Source organism: Diabrotica virgifera, chromosome 6 (assembly GCF_917563875.1).
Source record: "Diabrotica virgifera virgifera chromosome 6, PGI_DIABVI_V3a".
Classification (NCBI taxonomy): Eukaryota; Metazoa; Arthropoda; class Insecta; order Coleoptera; family Chrysomelidae; genus Diabrotica; species Diabrotica virgifera.
The window spans coordinates 8,524,559-8,544,761 of record NC_065448.1 but is presented as its reverse complement, the minus strand read 5'-3'; the positions used below and the strand labels follow the sequence as shown (position 1 = coordinate 8,544,761).

The following is a 20,203-nucleotide window of genomic DNA, read 5'->3' as shown; positions in this document are numbered from 1 at the left end:
ACAAAATACAAAATAATAAAAAATTAATTTTGTTTTTATATTTTGGTACCTAATTAAAACTGTAACAAAGGTAAATAAAATTAATAACTCTTTCTAATCAACAGAAATGTTTTAGTCTTGACAATAGAGCTCTATTAAATAATTATTATTAAACATTCATAAAATTTTCATTGTCCCAGTTTTTGCAGAAGTCGGCAACCAGTATATCGTTTGCATATGTATCGTGTGGTATCGTGTTCGTGTATCGTTTCATTATATTAATTGATAGATCGGTCAAGTCAACCGTGGGTCAAGACAAGACACGAGTGCGTTTTTTGGCATTTTTTTGATTTTAAATCGCTTATAACTTTAAAACTATAAACTTTTAAGAAAAATGTCAAGAAACTTATTTTTAGAATATCCCAAAGAATCTAGAAAAAATATTTTTCGGAGGAAAATAGGAGATTTTTTAAATAGAGCGCGCCGCACCGGCAAAAAATCGGATAAACACGCATATTTAACAATTAAAAACAATGGTATAACTAAGGTTAGACGCTATCACTCTTTAGAATCCTGAAGCTGAATGTTTAATATTCAATTTAACTATCTGGCAACCTCAAAAATACTAATTTAAATATGAGTTTTAAGCCTCGAAAATGCGTATTTACGCATTTTTCAGATTTCAAATCGCCTATAACTCGAAAACTATCAATTTTTTAAAAAAATTACAAGATACCTTTCTTATTTAGAATGACCCAAAAAACCTAAAAATATACGTTCCAGTGCAAAAAAGTGATCTTTTTATTTGTTTAAAAAAATTGTTTAAATAATTTCTGCCCAAATATTCCGTCCGGCACCCTTGAGATTTGTTTAAATGGTACATTTTAGAATAGGAATCCACAAAGAAACCGAATCAGAATTTTTTTTATTTCATAGTTCATATCAGAAATTTAAATAACAATTTTTTATTATCATTCCTTTATGTAGGCAACTAACAATACACATTTGTATAGCCTTTTCATAAAAGACTACTCGAACTCGAGGCTTGGCTGCAGTAGTTCAAATGCACATTTAAATCCCTTGTGTCAAACGTCAAGAAAATATATTTTGATTTTACTTGAGTAAATAATAATAGATCTCATAAAAACTCTAAATGCCTAAATATTAATTAAACTAGTTTAAAATGGTGGGAGTCGTAGCAGTACATTGTGGTAATATTTTAAATATAAATAAATAGATTCAATGATCAGTGTTTAATTATGTTCATAATTCATTATTAACAAAATGAAGTGATTAATTTCCTTTATTTCTTGCTACATTTTAGGAGCTGGTTCACATAGTAAATCTTTGTGTGTTGATTATAAGAAACTATGCAATAGAGCATGCAATAAGGCCATTGAAGTTTTAGCTGCTGATGGAACTGCATTAGAAGCTGCAAAAGTAGCAGTGATGGGTAAGTATTCCTTAAATTACTATAAATTTGTGTAGAATGTTAATTGTCCCTGATAGAATGGATGAACTGAAAGAAGAACTAACAAATATCAAATGGGATGTCCTTGGTCTAAGTGAAATAAGACTACCAAGAGAACAATGTACAGTACTCCAGTCTGGACATCTACCAGTTCGATAAAGAGTTCAATACACATGTCGGAGGTGTAGCATTATTTGTCTATAAAGGAATCAACCATCTGGTCACAAAACTGCTCCAATCGGACAGAGGGTCTTATACATAGTTCTTAAAATATGAGAAAGGTACATCATCCAAATAATTCAAGTATATGCTTCCACAAGCCAATCAACAGATGAAGAAATAGAGAAATTGTAAGGCAATGACAGAAGACAGGAGTTCATTTCAAAATAATCATGGGAGATCTTAACAGCAAAGTAGGGAAGCATAACACCGGGAACATACCAAATAGAGGAATTATGGTCCAGGAATTACAAACGAAAGAGGAGAATGGTTACTAATTTACACACAGGAGCTCGACCTATTGTGCATGAACACATTTTTTAGTAAACCAAATAATAGAAGGTGGACCTTGACAAGCCCAGATGGGAAAACGAACAACGAAATTGATTACATATTAGCCAACCAGAGACATATAGTAACAGATGGATCAGTACTTAATAGATTCAGTCTGGGAAGTGGCCATAATATGAAGAGTACTGGGGAAAAACAAAGAATGTCACTTTTTCATGAATTTTGGCTTTGCTCGCCATGTGGTAGCAAAAACTGAGGACTATCGACTAGCCTATCGATTCAGGACAATAACCAGAAAGGTCAGTCTATATAAATTTTCTAAGAATTTGTATCCAGGAGAAAAACGAGGATTGTCCACACAGGCTAAGAATGTCCTAAGTAGTTTTTAGATATCACAAGAATTAAACCTTTATTGGTGTTAATATTATTGAGAAAAACAAGACAATGCAAGTGTTAAAAACTCTGAATAGTGAACACTGACAACAAAGACACCAGATAAAAGACAAAAAATGGAATCACTATAATCGACAAAAGCCAGATAATAAATATTTTTTGAAGATTACTATACGATTAATATACTATATGATTAAAAATCGAGAATTATCCTCGCCCAGCGTAGCAAAATTAAAAACCACAATATGGAATGAAGAACAGCAAATGTAGGATCTGAAACACTACTAGAAATTATCAACAAGGAAGTTAAAATGCCTAAAACAGATAAAAAATGAAAAAGCTTCTAGAAAAGTCGAGGTAACAAAAGAGCTGATTACAACTGGATGTCAAGCTAGTGTGGCAATTAAAATCTTAATGAACAGGTGCTGCTTTGGGGATGCTATTCCAACCTCTTGGCAAAGTATGCAAGTACTTTTACTACACAAGAAAGGAGACAAACATAAACTAAAAAATTAGAGACCAATAAACTTGTTAGCACATCCATACAAACTGTTTACCAAAATAAATACCAACAGACTATCGAATAAGTTAGTTACTAGCCTGTTGAACAAGTGGTATTTAGTAAAGATTAGAGTACCATAGAAGGTACACTCAATAAGGGCACTTATTGAAAAGTGTAACAAATACATTGAACCTGTACATTTGATATTTGTGAATTACAATAAGGCATTTGATTCCATAGAACTCTGGAGCCCTATTAGAAGGAATGAATAACTAAAGGATGGTTTATTCCAGATATTCGCGGTGTGCAAGTACTTGGAAGGGAATTGAGAAACGATTGTGCACGAATAGCGGAGAAATATTGCAACTTTCTTAAATAATTCATATTGTCAATTGAAATTGTCAAATTGACGTACATTTCATATCTACTGTCATTCAAGAAGAAAAATTATATGTTGCTCCACAATATTGATATGATATGCAATTATTATATAAAGGTAAATTTAATTAATTGTATTTTGCTTGCAGTACTGCATTTTAATAACTAATTTTATTTACCACATACAATTGTTTACATTTTAATAACATAACCTGAATCTTATTTTTTCTTCTTATTATTTTTTTGGACTATGGCCTTGACAATTATCCAGTAACCAGGACTAATATAATTGGCCAATATAATTAAAAGTGCGAATAAAGTTGCAGAGCGTAAAAATAGGTGTCGCTTTGCCGAACTTGCACGGTCCCAATAGAATACTCCTAAAATACATATAAGAACAATGCAGCTATGCCAGTAAACATAGCAAAAGATCTAACAACAGTCAAAATAAGAACAGAAAGAGGACTTAGACAGGGAGACACTTGGAAATACACAAGCCGCAGTCATTTATTACTATTCAGCCATTCCACTAATTCTGGATTTATGTAATTTGCAAATAAAAATAAATATATTTATATATTCTTTTAATTAGTTTTAGAGGATGATCCACTAACAAACTGCGGTTTTGGTTCTAACCTCAACACTTCTGGCATAGTCGAAAACGATGCATCCATAATGGATGGCAAAACCCTGTCCTTCGGAGGCTGTGGCTGCATAAAAAAAGTCAAAAACCCTATCACCCTTGCCTATGACATATGCATCAAACAATCTGAACCCAGACCCATGGGTCTGATCCCGCCATCTTTGCTAGTAGGTCAAGGCGGTTTAGACCATGCTAGGCAAGCTGGTTTAAAAATCGTGAAACAAAGTGACCTCATTAGTAAAAAGGCTTTGAAGCAGTTCAACAAATATAAGAAAATTTTGGATGGCTTTGAAGCGCATGAACAACTTTTGGATACAGTGGGGGCTATTTGTATTGATGGTGGTGGGAATGTGGCCTCTGCTTGTAGTTCAGGTAAGAATTTTTGAAAATGTGTGCACATTTATTTTTTTAATATATGTTGGAAGTAACAGAAAATAAACCAATGTTTTGGTTTTGCTCTATTTTGTTCCTTTATCAGTACAGTAGAACCCCGATTACCCGTGCTCTTCGGGACTGGACGTGGCATGGATAATTGAAAAGACGGATAATCCGAACATTTATTTCTCATATATAATACATATGGACGTATATACTGTTATGCTCTGTATTTCTCTCTTGTTATGAGATTGATCAGCAAATTCTTATTTTGATTAATTACTTAATTATTTTAATTATTACTTATGTAAAACAAAACCAAAATTAAATTAAATTTAATTCTCAGGGCTATTTTAATTTTAATGCCTTACCTTCGGTTTGTGGCTTCTAGGTATCTCTAATAGTTGCTTACATCATCCAGGGACAAAACAGGGAAATTAAACACACTCGATGTCATATAAATGTTATAAATATTTTTTATTTATCCAATATACTTCTATCCAAAATTTACTTCTGTTGCAACTATTTCTCATCTAATAAATTAAGCTTTAATTCTGATATCTCCTTTGTTTTAACAATATTTTTATTTAAATAATTCGTTAGACTATTCTTACAAAAAATACTGAAATTTACTCTTCTCCTTTGGAATTGATTACTTAATTCTTCTTTAAATTTTGGAATGACTAAATTAAGCTATAGAACTGCTCAATACAAAAATAAACAAATATGGTGTGGATATAAAACAAACTCTTTCCGTTTCACAAAAATTCTGACTAACCTTTTGTTTCTTTTTTACTTCTTCTTCCTGGATTGCGTAGTCCTCTATTCTCCCGCACATGCTCCTAGGATGTAGCTAAAGGTCCTTCTCGTCCAAACTGCTTCACCAACAAACAAACAACGGGACTTGCTCGAAATCTCTATTCAGTTTTCTTTCTGCTCGGTATCTTGTGCAAATTGATACCCACCGGCTAGAAAACAGGAATCTCTTCGGACACAAGGAAAATTAACTTCTCAACTCAGTCAACGATTTCGTTTCACCAAAATTCTGCTCGCAAAGGTCAATTTCACCACTTCACACCGACTTCTCACTTTTTAAAAACTGGACTGTGCCCTTATATGTATGTAAACTCAATAAATTTGTTTACTGCATATCCTTCTAAGAAACATTTACAAATGTCCTATTGTCGATTCCACAGCGAAATAAAATGTATTTTCTAATCTTCCTGCACCATTGTTTGAGTCCGTTCCGAGACCCATTAACAAACCACCTTAACGATTTCACTTTCCGCGAAAAAACTGTTTACCAACTAAATTATAATATTTACAATTTTTGGTCATATACAGGGCGATGAAAATCTATGATCTCGTGGTCTCTGATATAAATTTATTTTCTAAAATTTTCCCATAAAATTATACAACAATACATACATATGTACCTACCATAAAAAGATAACAGAAAAAATAAATCTTTCAGATAGAGTTTTCGTCGAGTGATTTCCGGTGGCGCTATTCTGATAAAACCTCAAGAATGCAAGTTGAGTTATAGAAAATCATAGCACGGATAATCCGCAGCACGGATAATCCGCAGCACGGATAATCCGCACACGGATAATCGGGGTTCTACTGTATACTCGGTATTTCACCAAAAAGTATCTGAAGTATATTGGAGGGGCTGAAAATACTTCTCGTTTATTGAGGTTCATCAAATGGTCAAAGAGGTTTTTTTTTATAAAACTTTAAAAGGGTAAACCCTGTAGTTGGCTGTATACCTTTGTTAAGACAACGTAGAATGAAGTAAACACTTCTGTTGTATATAGGTATATTATAAATTTATTAAAAATTTTTTTTAAAATTCATCCACAAGGGAGTGGTTGTACAAAACGTTTTCGGTCAAACTGACCATCCTCAGTGTAAACCTGGAAATCCTGGAATCCAAAAACCTGGAATCCAAACATTACTATGCTTTCTTTTGATGTTAGCAACCTATTTACTTCAGTACCCAAAAATGAAACAATTAGTCTGGTAAAAACTCTCCTAATCAATAAGGTTATTCAACCCCATATCATTTCTTCGATAATAGATATTCTACAAATTTGTCTATCACAAGATTTCTTTATTTTTAACAATAATTTCTATAAACAACCAGATGGTTTAGCAATGGGTAGTTGCTTATCCCCCTTTCTAGCTGATGTTTTTATGGATCATTTAGAATCCAATTATATCATGAAAAATCCTGAAGTTCTACATTGGTTCCGTTACGTAGATGATTGTCTCGTTTTTGTGGATGGTCAGCAAGACTCAGCTAATCACCTTTTATTCAAAATCAATCAAATCCATCCCAATATCAAATTTACTATGGAACTAGAATCATCTAATGCCATTAATTTTTTAGACCTTTCCATTACCAGACTCAACAACCAGTTCAACTTTGGTATTTACCGCAAGCCTACTCAAACTGATCATGTTATCCATTCTTCATCCAACCACCCACTGTCTCATAAATATTCTGCTTTTAGGAGTTTCATCCATAGACTACATACACTACCTCTATCTACAGCTGAATTTAACAAGGAACTTAATATAATCAAACAAATAGCAGTCAACAATGATTACAACCCTAATATAATCGACAAGCTCATCCGGAAAAGAGAATCCAATCGTCTTCAGCAACTAGCTTACAATTCAAACCCAGTCATCACACCAATCTATAGGTCCCTACCTTTTCATAATTCTGTCATATCTGAGAAGATCAAACACATTCTCTGTTCTTCGGACAATGTCCACATATCATTTAAAGTCAATAACACTCTCAACAAAACATTATCTAACACTAAAGATCCAATCAACTTTATGAATCGTAGTGGTGTTTACAGATTATCTTGTTCCGATTGTGATGCCTCTTATGTAGGAAGAACCTATAGATCACTATCTACTAGAGCAGCAGAGCACACTAAACGTGACAATACATCAGCTTTCTCTCACCATCTCAAAGTCAACAAACACCACCTTAACATCCCAGATGGTGTGACTTTGATTCATAACATCCAAGATAAGAATACCCTTCGTTTAGACCTATATGAGGATTTAGAGATTGTCAGGGACGCAAGGACAAGTCCAAACTGTGTTAACCGTCAACTTTCTCTTAACCGTGATTTCACCCCCATTCATAGACAATTATTTCCATAATTCTATATTTTTATTCACCTTCACATTGGCCTTCTTTCCTATACATACCACTACAAACCCAAAATAAACAAAAAACCCAAACATTATACCTAATCAAATATTCTTTTAGTATCTTCCAGTTTTTTTCACTCTGTGCTCCTGTCAAGACTCTATCTCTTCCATCTCATTCTTTAATTATTTTCACTTAACAAAATCATTTTCTCATTATATCAAAATCACACCATGGAACCCTTGATCTTTTCGGATATGACATTCTAATATAGACAATAACCAAAAATTTTGTTGAATTTCCAACATTTTAATTGATTCACTCTATTTTTCATTTAGATTCAAATTAAAAAATAAATCTCAGCTATCAACATTTAATAAATTTACTTTATACCAACTTTGGTCAATACAATATTCAATCTAGAATTTCAATAGTTTAATATGTGACATATTCTTTTTACATTTAGAGCTTACAATCAAAATTAATTTTCTTCTTTGATCAAAACATGTACATTTCTTTCAGCGCAGTTTTCCTAATTTAATATCAGTCTTTATCCATTTAACAATTCACACAATTTAATTTCAAAACAGTAATTATATTTCATTTATTTGTCCACTGAACATAGGCAACTTACCTTATCACCTTTTTTAATAATTTTTCTAAATTTAGATTTTCAATAGTTCTATATGGGACAAACTTTTTACATTCAGTCATAACAAAATATTTTTAGAGAAGATTTCTTGATTAAGATATGTACATACATTTTTTCAATTCCACTTCCCTCTTTTAATAACATTTCCTTTAATACCTCCAATAATTCACATTACAGATCTATAGATTGGTATTTTCTCATTATATTCGTTGGTTCCCTGAAACATATGCAACCGACCATTCCCTATTGGCATTTCTTCCAATTCTACAGCTGCTACTCTATTAAAATATCATATTTTGATAAAAAAATTTTAAAAATTTTCTATATAATTTTCAATAATATTCATTCATTATAACTTTGCTCAAATTAATATAATTATTATCAGTCCTATACAGTAGACAAACAGTCTATGACGTCACAGCATATGAGTAGAATTTTGCTTTTGTTTACGGTGCACTAATGAATATATTATTATAGCTTATTAACCTTTATTTACAATTTAGAATTCATATCAAACAAATTTAATAGTTGCATATTCACAATTGAATAATTAAGTTAAATATTAATGCACATTGTCAAAAATTTTTCGGTTGACATTTGAGAAATCCACCTATCTTCTTTGACATCTTGTCATGAATTTTCAGGCACCAATCTGTCTAATCAGTTGGTTGTTAACCTCTCACCTGATCACAACCTTGTGCTAATTCCGAGCAAGGATGACATACATCCACATGTGATACATTTTTAATCTTAATACATCGACTTATTGTCGATTACTATACAGCTCATAATGTAGCAATAATGTTATTTTGAGGTTTTACACCTATTCAAGTGGCTAGTTTCAATTACTTGTACACTGGACGTAAGTAACCACATTTTCTTTTTTTAACTGTCAAAATTTCACCCTTTTGCATTTCTATCTAAGTGGTTCACTTATTTCCAGGTTTACACTGAGGATGGTCAGTTTGACCGAAAACGTTTTGTACAACCACTCCCTTGTGGATGAATTTTAAAAAAAAATTTTAATAAATTTATAATATACCTATATACAACAGAAGTGTTTACTTCATTCTACGTTGTTTTTTTTTATCAATATTCTATTCTTGATTACTTTCTTAGTCTGGATTTGCCCTTGAGGGCGTCTCTATTTCTTTTGGCGATTCCCTATCAGCCACTTCTGAACTTCGTTTTTTACAGCATCTTGAGTGATGGCACAGAACGGTTTTGTGCCTATAAAAGTTTCTTTCGAGCCTTGTGTTGCTAACAAATATACACATTCATTACACTTTACATTAATATTAAAAACACTTTATTATCTTTTGCCAGGTTGTTGAGGAGATCTTTGTAGTTCCTCACCAGCCTTGATTTGGTGAGTAGACCCTTTACTGCTTAGGCTGTAAGATTTATTTTAACTACATGTCTGCCCAAAGACTCCTGATCCAGTATCACGGGCAGTTTTAGATTCATCAGTGAACTTTTTGAAGTTATACTTCTTTACGATCGAGAGTGAAATTTTATAATGCCGGGCGCATGCGCACACAGATAGTATGTATTTTGTTGCTAATCTTTCAAGATATGTATGTATCAGCGCTGTCAGCGCAAATAAGTCATATTATATCATATAAAAGGATATATTAGTGTTCTTAGTAAATGTATTATTTTTTATAATTTTTGTGTCTTTGGATTTGTCTTCCTCGGGAATAAGATATTTTATTATAATAGTAAGTATATTTAAAGTATTTTTGTATACCACCTGGTCTATTAAATTTGTCAGTATGTATGAGAAATCTTGTAACCTGTCAAAGCAAAAGGGATATAGCTCAGTGGTAGAGCGTGTGACAGGAGATCAAGAGGTCCGGGTTCAAATCCCGGACGATTCATATTCTTTTTTTTTATATATATTTTTGGTATCGTTTTAATAATTTTTTTAAAGTGGTAGGTAAAGAAAGTTAGTTTAATATTTAAATAAAATACAAATAACCTGGTAAGTACAGTGGAACCTCGATAAGTCGGCCCCCGATAACCCGGAAGTCCGGCTAACCCGGACCGATTTTCATCAGACAAACATTTCAACAATAAAAATGTATGTATTATATTAAAACATTTCATCTGTAGTCTCTTCTGGAATGTCTTAAAAATATCGAGTTTCATTATTAAAATTTCGATTCGACCATAATACAGGGTGTCCCGGAAAATAGTGCGTTCCTTAAAGGTATAGGTAGAAGGCACCATGTAGAACAAAAAACTCTTATAACATTTTTTTCTAAATGCAACCGTTTGACCCAAAAAATTAAAATGTATTTTGGTATGCAAATTTAAATCTGACAACTATGTGCGGTACGCAAATTTAAGCATAGACAGTCCCATGTAAATAGATAGAAGATAGATAGTAAACAGATAGAAGATAGATAATAAACAGATAGTTTTAAATAATCCTGTTTAGTGTCAATGCCGAAAATGTTTTCGAATAGTGAGTGTATTACCTATTATGTTATTGCCTATGAATGGTGTTTGTGAAAGGTTACTTGAAACATCTATTCGGTATAATAATTATTTTCAAGTAAGTACAACTTAGTTATTTCAGTTCACAAGTAAACAAATTACTGAGACATTATCTGGTGTATTTAAGTTCCACTGTAAACTATTAAAACTATGTAATTCAGTTAAAGCCCTCATCAATACTCAGCATTCAACCCATTTAAACCTTACTAAATACATAATACTAGTTCAGTTAAAAGATGTGTTTTTATGTTAAGAGATGTGTAATTCGTTTAAAATTATGCAATAGGTATTTCAATACGTTTCAAAAGAAAATAATTTTAGTAAACAAATAGTAAATACATAAGTATTACTTACTATTAGGTTGGATTATTTTAAATACTGTTAATCACAATCACAAACGAGTTCTTATTATCTGTTATTATTCCGTAGTGCGTACGATGTTGCCAGTTTATTAAAATTTCCAAACATTAAAATACAGGTATATGGAAAACAATGTTAACTTTTTTTTTTGGAAACGGTTAACTTTAGAAAAAAATGGTATAGGACTTTTTTGTTCCAAATTGTGTATTCTCTCCATACCTTAAAGGAACGCACTATTTTCCGGGACACCCTGTATAATATTTGAGAGATAATGGGCATTTGTGTAATTTGAACTATACGATAGTAAAAATGACTCATGGCACACGGCGGCGGCGGCAGAGCGATATTAATTATCTGGGGCTATCGCAAACAACAGGCACCTGTTATTCCTTTATTTACTTGTAACTGTGTTTTAAAAAATAATTTTTTAAACAATGGTCTTTTAAACAATTAAAAAGCCACTGTTCTTAAATAACATAACATTGTTCCGGTGGCAGACGAAATTGACACAACCGAAACTGACTGAGTTTTTTTACCTAGAAATGAACAATACTCTATACTGTCTATACTATACTCTATACAACTATAGGTAAGTTAGATGTGTACTGTGCATATATATTTCATGTTATTTTAATTATAACGGACCTTATCTATAAGTATACCGTATTTTATTAATTTTTACCATGCTCTCCGGCTAACCCGGATTTTCGATAACCCGGATCGGCCGCGGTCTTGATTAATCCGAGTTATCGAGGTTCCCCTGTATATTAATTTCGTTGAAATCATAATAATAGAAGTATAACTTCTTACGTGCGTACAAAGTACACACACATTCTTTTTTTGGGACATTGTGTTCTCTAGATGGTATAATAATTGTGTTAATCTTCTCAGTGAAGATTAGTTCTGGTGTCATCATATCTGAGTTCATCATAAAGATGACTTCCTCAAATATAGCCCCATTAATATTTGTATGGCTATTCAATACATAATTTGGGCTTCACATACTGTTTGCTTTAAATTTCAGGTTGGCCATAAAGTATGTTATACCTACTGCTGTAAAGGCATCTGCCGAAATTCCAGCTGTTCCTTCTTTCAAGCCTCCTGTTATATTTAGAAGCGCTTGTCTTTGTAGAATGGTGAGAGACAAGTTTGTAAAGCTGCCTTTTTTCCACCAAAGTAGTGAACCATATGTAACTGTCTGTCATATCACTGATGTGTATAACAGGTTACCTTTGGTTTCAAATCCCAGGTTTTACCTACAACTCGTCTTCAGGTTAGCCTAAGTTGGTTATCTTAAGTCAGATTTATAGGCCTGTATGATTTTGTGCAATCTGTTTTTCCTTATTTGGAAATAAACGCCACCCACGTTTTTCTTCAAGCATTGGGAATGTATCCCAGAGCATGTATCTCTAAATATTGTGACTAGGGGACCCATAATTATTACAGTCCTTCGTGGAGTAGGCAGGAAATATGCCATCCGTTCCCGTAGTTTTGTATGGTTCAAAAGTTTCAATATCCCATTTCCTTGTGATAACCAAAGATCACTTCAGAGGTCAGCCAGTCATTTCTGGTTGGGCTAAAGTTTGCTTGATGAGTATTACTATAATAGAACTCGTTAAATACGGGGTGTTGATTAACTGGAGGTGAGGGTTGGTTTGATAAAACACTACTTGTTCATACTTATTTATTGAACAATACTAAATATATTAGTAACGAGTTGGTGTGCTAAGGTATAACCATCTGATGATGTATTTGCTTTACGAATGATAATTGATACATAACAGAACCAATTAGAATGGAATTAGAATGAATCACGCTTCTTTTTGCTGGATGTATAAATAAAGTGTAAGGTGTTGTTGTTTTGAATGCTGATACAGCGTTATTGCCGATTAGTGTACTTGTGTTGAGAAATCTGTGTCACCTACTTAATTGAAAACAAACGTGACATTTAAAAATTAAATGAATATGTCTTGCTCTCATTTTTGGATGTTGATAATCCTTTACATTACCAATAGTTAATTGCGTCGATTCTGGGAAGTAAACACTTAAAAATGCTCTTCAGCTGACTTGGGTTTATTAATGTTATGTCTTTTGAGAATTCTGTTAACCTTGACACTTTCAGTTACACTTCGAATTTTTCACAGAATTCTCTCCAGGATCTTTTAGCGAGACAATTCTATCTTAGCGGATCTATCTATCTAATTAGCCTTCTTCGGTCCATCTTTGGACATAGGCCTCCCCAATCCTTTTCCATTCTTCTCTGTCTGTCGCTACAGTTATCCACCTAGAGCCCACGTGCTTCTTGACATCATCTGCCCATCTCATTTGTGGTCTTCCTCTGCTTCGTTTATATTGCCACGGTCTCCAATTTATGAGAATTTTGTTCCATCGGTCTTCCTTTTGTCTTATAGTGTGTCCGGCAAATCTCCAAATTCTTGTCTAACATCCCTAACTTTGGTTTTCTCTCTTATCCACTCGTTTCTCTTTTTATCCAATAGTTTTATGTGCAACATTTGCCTTTCCATTGCTCTTTGCGTCTTTATGATCTTGTCCATGTTTGCTTTTGTAAACGTCCAAGTTTGGGAACCGTAAGTGAGAACAGGGAGTACGCATTGATTGTATACCTTGGTCTTAAGATGTTGTGGATATCTTTTGTTTTTAAGGATGTAGCTTAGTTTTCCAAATGCCGCCCATGCCAGTCTAACTCGTCTTTTGATCTCTGCTGTTTGGTTTTCCTTGTTAAGTTTTATAATTTGACCCAGATATATATAATCGTGAACTTGTTCTATTTCATCTTGTCCGATCCTCATTGTGATGTCCTCATCTGTATTTGTTATGATTTTGGTCTTGCTGTAATTCATATTAAGGCCTATCTTTCCGGCTTCTATGTCCAGTTCTTTCATCATTTCAAACAATTTTTCTTTTTTATCGGTTATCAATACGATGTCATCGGCGTACCTTAGATGGTTGAAGCGTTGTCCACAAATTTTTATACCTTTTTCTTCCCATTCTAATCTTTTAAAGATATCTTCCAGAACCTGATTGAAAAGTTTCGGTGATATTGTGTCACCCTGTCTTACGCCTCTATTTATTTGAATTGATTGTGTTCCTTCGTATACTTTAATTGTTGTTGTGGCATCTTTATATATATTGGCTATTAGGTCTGTATATCTGTGGTCAATTCTGCTGTTAATCAAAGAACTTTTCACTGCCCAATGTTCGACACTGTCAAAATCGGATATGATTGTCTTATTATAAATTTTACAAACTGAGCTTGTAGGTACATAAAATCATACAGAAATCTTTGTTTAGGCAAAACTTAAGCCCCTAATTGATTCTGTGCTTGCATACATTTTTTTGCCAATCGGTGACTTGTTCATGAAAGTCTATGTTCATCTTAACAGACTGGAGATGATGGAACCATCAAAGAAGTGACTGAAAAGTACGAAAGGCCCACAGGAAAGAGATAAGAGAGTGCGAAAAGCATGTTATCAAGTGTATTGGGCGGAAAGACAAATGTTTTGAAAAATAAAGGAAACAAGCTGAAAATGCGAGCATTATCATAACGAAAACTTATCTTATTTACGTATTTTAATTCATAATAAATGGAAAATTGCTATTATGAAAAGTTGTTTAGAATTAAAAATTGTGTTTTAATGTGCAATTATATCATTCTAATTTAAATGTTGTGAACTATAAAGGTACTTTACTTTTGAACGAAATTCATATTTTTTATATACCTCGTATAAAATTAATAAAATTTGATATATGATGGTTGCATCATAAATCTTAGACCATGAAGAATAACTTTTCTTCGTCAAATTAAAAATAAAAGAGTTATAAATGAAAATGTTGTTGGTATCCATAATTTGAGAAAAATCTTCAAATATTTTTTTTTCCATTAGAAGGATGTAATTGCGCAATCAGACCATAATTTTTTATTCCAAACAACATTTCATAATAATAACAATTTTCATTTCATAACAAATTTCCATTAAAGGGGAGGCCGTATACTCGTAAAAACCTTTTTAAAATTGTTAATAAATTATTGCTTTCAAAATATACTCAAATTGTATTTTTGAACATCGTATTTATTTTATATACATAATAATTAAATTCACTATCAAATGTCATTGATATTTTATTAATACTTTATTTAAAATTTAGTTTGACATTCACGAAGTGTCAAACTCAAATAATGTAAATAACCTATGCTTTGCTTAACAAATTCAGATTAAAAAACTAGCCTACTTACTAGCAACGATTTCAGCTGACGTTTAGTGTGTCGGAAGAAAATAACAGGATTGTGACGTCACATTTTAGACTTTGAGGTCGATTATCTCGAAGACGGTTAGAGATATCGAAATGCCGTTTTCAGATTTGAATTCAGAAGACAAAACTACATAAGAATCCATCGATAAATCTGCTCTAAATATTACAGGAGCGGCAACGCAATAACAGACAGACTTTACGAATTTATAAACGAAAAAATTTTCGTTGAAAATAAAAAAACTAAGTTATTTTCATAGTTATCTCACTTTACAATCATTTTGTTGATTGTTACCAATTGATTTCCCCAATAGACTGTTTTTCATATAACTTATTGAAGCTTTAGCTTTTACTTTAATGGTTTTATTGATGTCCGTCTTTTTTAGGTGGACTTCTTTTGAAAAAGCCAGGCAGAGTCGGCCAAGGAGCTCTCTTCGGGTGCGGAACCTGGGCAGACAGTTCAGACCACAGTAAAGAACCAGCTTTAGCAGTTTGTACGTCAGGCTGTGGGGAGCATTTAGTCCAAACCCTTCTAGCCAGAGAAATAGCTTTAGATTTGAAAACGAGTACCTGTCCAACCATAGATCTTCACAAAACCATGACTGACAAGTTTATGAACTCCAAGTTTTTAAAGAAAGTTAAGAATAAAATGGGTGGTGCGTTGGTTTTGCACAGGGATAATGTGACGGGGGACGTGGTGATATTGTGGGGACATAGCACTGAGAGCATGGTTGTGGGGTATATGGGAACAGATGATAAAAAGCCAAAGGTGAGATTGTTTTTCTAAATTTTATGATATACAAGAACAAAGTGAAAAGTTTTTAAATGAACAACGATCTTTTTTAATATAATAATAGTCTCTGCTGTATCTAATAATAGTAGTCTGCTATATATAGCGCCTACGGTATACAAGGAAGGTAACAGGGCCAGTGCTACGCTTCAACCGCCTATTATTACCCCTGGTGGTACCCAAGGTACTCATTTTATTCAGGCTGAGTCGACCTGGGGCCTATAAACATTTTAAAAATGTCTAGTTGTTCTTGCCGGCGGTAAGATTTGAACTCCGGACCACCGGCACGCGAGCCAAGCACTTAGCTACGCCGGCTGTACGATATCTTTTATAAAAGGTGTTTTTTAGAAGTATAGAAATGTAAGTTAGCAACACTTTTTTAACTGGCGGCGATTTTGACAGCTGTCAAGTGATTTATGTTTTCTATATGTTTTATATTCTCTTCTTACATCACTAGTGATTACTAACTTTTTCATTCCTGAATTGAACAACCATGATGTGCAGGGGCTGTGGTTTCAACAAGACTGCGTAACATATCACACAACTCGTTCCACAATTGATTTATTGAAAGAAAAGTTTGGTAACCGCGTACTTTCACGTTTCGAACCCGAGAATTGGCCTCCAAGATCATGCGATTTAACACCGCTAGACTATTTTCTTTAGGGATAGGTGAATTCTCTAACCTAAGCCGATAAGCCTGAAACGATTGACCACTTGGAGGACAACATTAGACGCGTTATTGCCTATATACGGCCACAAATGTTGGAAAAAGTCACCAGAATTAGACCTCCAGATTAGACTAAGTCAGAGCCACACGTGACGGTCATATGTCTGAAATTATATTTAATGCCAAAAGATTATCCTTCGAATAAAGTAAATTTCATATCAATTTAAAAAATCACCTGTTTTATTCCATTTTAAAGTTCTGTACCTCTAAAAATCACCCAATTAAAGTTGGAGTACTATTATATCTTTTTTTTTTGTATAGACATGACTGTCTGTTTTTTCAATGTGCCTCTAATAAGTTGTCGTTCTATTGTTTTCGTGGTCTTCCTATTGTGGAACCGTATCTCGCTGTCCTTACTACTCTATTTGTTGTCATTCGGCTTATGTGGTCATTCCATTCTTCTTCTTCTTCTTCTTGTAATAGGACTATGTCCTGTTTCTTCTGTTACAGTCTTTGCTGCGATCCGGAGCTCCAACTCTCGTACCATCGTTTTTTGGGTCTTCCTATGGGTCGCTTGGTGTTGGGCTTCTGTGTTTTCGCCCAATGCGCCATACGTTCAGGGTCCATCCGATCTACGTGGTCCCTCCACATGCGTCGTCCTTTCGTCGTCGTCATTCCATTCTATTCTTCTGTTTCTTACCCAGTTATTAATGTTATCCACCTTGCATCTCCGTCGTATATCTGTACTTCTAGCTCTGTCCCATAGAGTCTTACCATCGATTTTTAGAAGGGTTTTCATCTCGGCTGTTTCGAGCAATATTTTTGTCCTCTCTGTGTCGGGTCGTGTTTCTGCCGCGTATGTCATTATTGGTCTGATGACTGTTTTGTAAATTCTGCCTTTCATTTCTTTTCCGATATTTTTATTTCTCCATATTGTGTCATTCAGGCAACCTGCGGCTGTTTGCTCTATTCACTTGATCTTCCACTTCTGTTTCGAGCCTTCTTTAGCTAGATAGTGCGATGCTTACATATATAAACACCATCACTTGTTCTATTATCTGACCTCCAGCTCCAATTTACATCTTATTGGATATGCTGTTGTAACCATGTATTTTGTCTTTTTTTTTTGGGGAAATTAACATGTTAAATTTGCTGGCGGTTATGTTAAATTGGTGCAGCATATGTTGTAAATCATCTTCACTTTGTAAGATTAGTATTCCATCGCCTGCATAGCAAATTAATTTAAGTTGTTTTTCTCCCATTTCTCCATTTTTTAAGTTGTTTTTTTCTTAGTATGGGACGATATTAATGGGAGACGCTCAGAAACTCTCATAAAAAAAATTGTTAACGAATAATAATAGTTTTTGTAGTATTTTAGTTTTAATTTTAGCCCCCTCATATACAGGGTGTCCCGAAAAGATTGGTCATAAATTATACCACAGATTCTGGGGACCAAAATAGCTCGATTGAACCTCACTTACCTATATACAATAGTGCACACAAAAAAAAGTTACAGACCTTTGAAGTTACAAAATGAAAATCGATTTTTTTTTTCATATATCGAGAACTCTTAGATTTTTTATTGAAAATGGACATGTGGCATTCGTATGGCAGCAACATCCTAAATAAAAATTAAAGTGACATTTGTGCACCCCATAAAAATTTTATGGGGGTCTTGTTCCTTTAAACCCCCCAAACTTTTGTGTACGTTCCAAATAAATTATTATTGTGGCACCATTAGTGAAACACAATGTTTTTAAAACTTTTTTGCCTCCTAGTACTTTTTCGATAAGCCACTGTTTATCGAGATATTTTGAATATTTGTCAAATCCACCACATATTTGTATATGGTTAAGTACCTACGATTATATAGACCTGTTAATAATCTGAAAATTTATTTATAATTTTTCATTTTTAGGTATATTTTGAAAAAGAAGCCACATCTCGATATAAGGTGACTTATCAAAAAAAGACTAAGAGGCAAAAAAGTTTTAAAAACACTGTGTTTAACTAATGGTACCAAAATAATAGTTTAATTGGAACATACACAAACATTTGGGGGGTTTAAAGGAACAAAACCCTCATAAAATTGGTATATAAATATATTAAAAAATAAGCCGCATCTCGATAAAAACTGGCTTATCGAAAAAATACTAAGAGGCAAAAAGTTTTAAAAACGTTGTGATTAACTAATGGTACCACAATAATGAATTAATTGGAACGTACACAAAAGTTTGGGGGGTTTAAGGGAACAAAACCCCTATAAAATTGTTATGGGGTGGACAAATAATCACTATAATTTTGTTTTAAGATGTTCCTGCCATAAGAATGATACATGTCCATTTTCAATAAAAAATCTCTAATAGTTTTCGATATATTGAAAAAAATCGATTTTCATTTTGTAACTTCAAAGGGCTGTAACTTTTTTTATGAGCACATTTTTGTACTAAGGGAAGTTAGGTTCAATCAAACTATTTTTGGTCGCAGACTGTGTGGTATAATTTATGACCATTCTTTTCGGGACACCCTGTATAATGAAGCTTTTGTTATGGAAGTAATATTGGACTTTTTTTTCAGAGTTTTATGTCCGTACTACCTCAAGATGTTAGACCAGGGGAAGCGGTCAATGTAGGTGGATCACATTTTTACAACATGGAAGACTCGATTCTAAAATTTACTTGAATCGCTTCAATTTTGACTATTTTTTATCATTGTGATATTATTTAATGTTTTTTAATAAATAAGTATCAAATTTTTCATCTTTTCTTAATACATTCAATATAATTTTCTTTAATTAGTTGTTTTGTATCTACTGTGATGAATTAAAGGAAGACTATGACTGATAACTGATGAAATATTGAAAATGATTAATTTGAGAAGACAACACAAGAATAAAGATAACAGTAAATACAAAGAAATTCACAGACAAATTAGAAGAAAGTTAGAAGAGGCAACGGAGAAGTGGCTTACAGAAACATGTGAAGAGTAGGAGAATTACAGAAAAAACTTATTCGTAAGAAAATAAAGGAACTAACTGGAAATAGAAATAATAGACATTGTGCCATACTAACAAGCATGGATAATAGGGTCCTGATAACATTAGAAGAAATAAATGACGAATGGAAAAATACATACGAAATGTATTCTCAGACAACAGGGAACAAAATATTAACAGACGTTTAAACATTGGTAATGGTTTACCCATTCTAACAAGTACCGGAATAGTATAAGCGATATATTATTCGACGCATCTTAGCAAGACGAGAACAAATATATACTTCCGGTTTTATTTCACTTTCGATTAAAAAGTAGTGTTCGGAAATGCCACATTACAGTCGCAGAAATAGTACATGTGATATATTAATTGGACATAATATATCAAGTCGAGCTCGAATAGGTATTTAGTTCCTGTTTTGATTTCATTTAGTCCTGTCGCCAGGGAGGTACAACGGCCTTATTTATTCAGATGGACTTACCCAAGTTTTTTTATGTATTTTGACCCGTAGAACAGGAATTTTTGTTATAAGATTGTTATAA

General features: G+C 33.1%; 1 protein-coding gene across 1 annotated transcript; it reads left to right on the top strand.

The window, feature by feature from the left end:
* The first annotated feature begins 1,026 nt into the window (after positions 1 to 1,026).
* LOC114332066 (threonine aspartase 1) lies at positions 1,027 to 19,423 on the top strand. The gene is made up of 5 exons (XM_028281780.2): positions 1,027 to 1,190; positions 1,304 to 1,432; positions 3,826 to 4,248; positions 15,596 to 15,978; positions 19,244 to 19,423. Exons 1-5 carry the CDS (start codon positions 1,163 to 1,165, stop codon positions 19,346 to 19,348), a joined length of 1,068 nt encoding a protein of 355 aa, XP_028137581.1. The 5' UTR covers positions 1,027 to 1,162; the 3' UTR covers positions 19,349 to 19,423.
* The last annotated feature ends 780 nt before the right edge of the window (positions 19,424 to 20,203 follow it).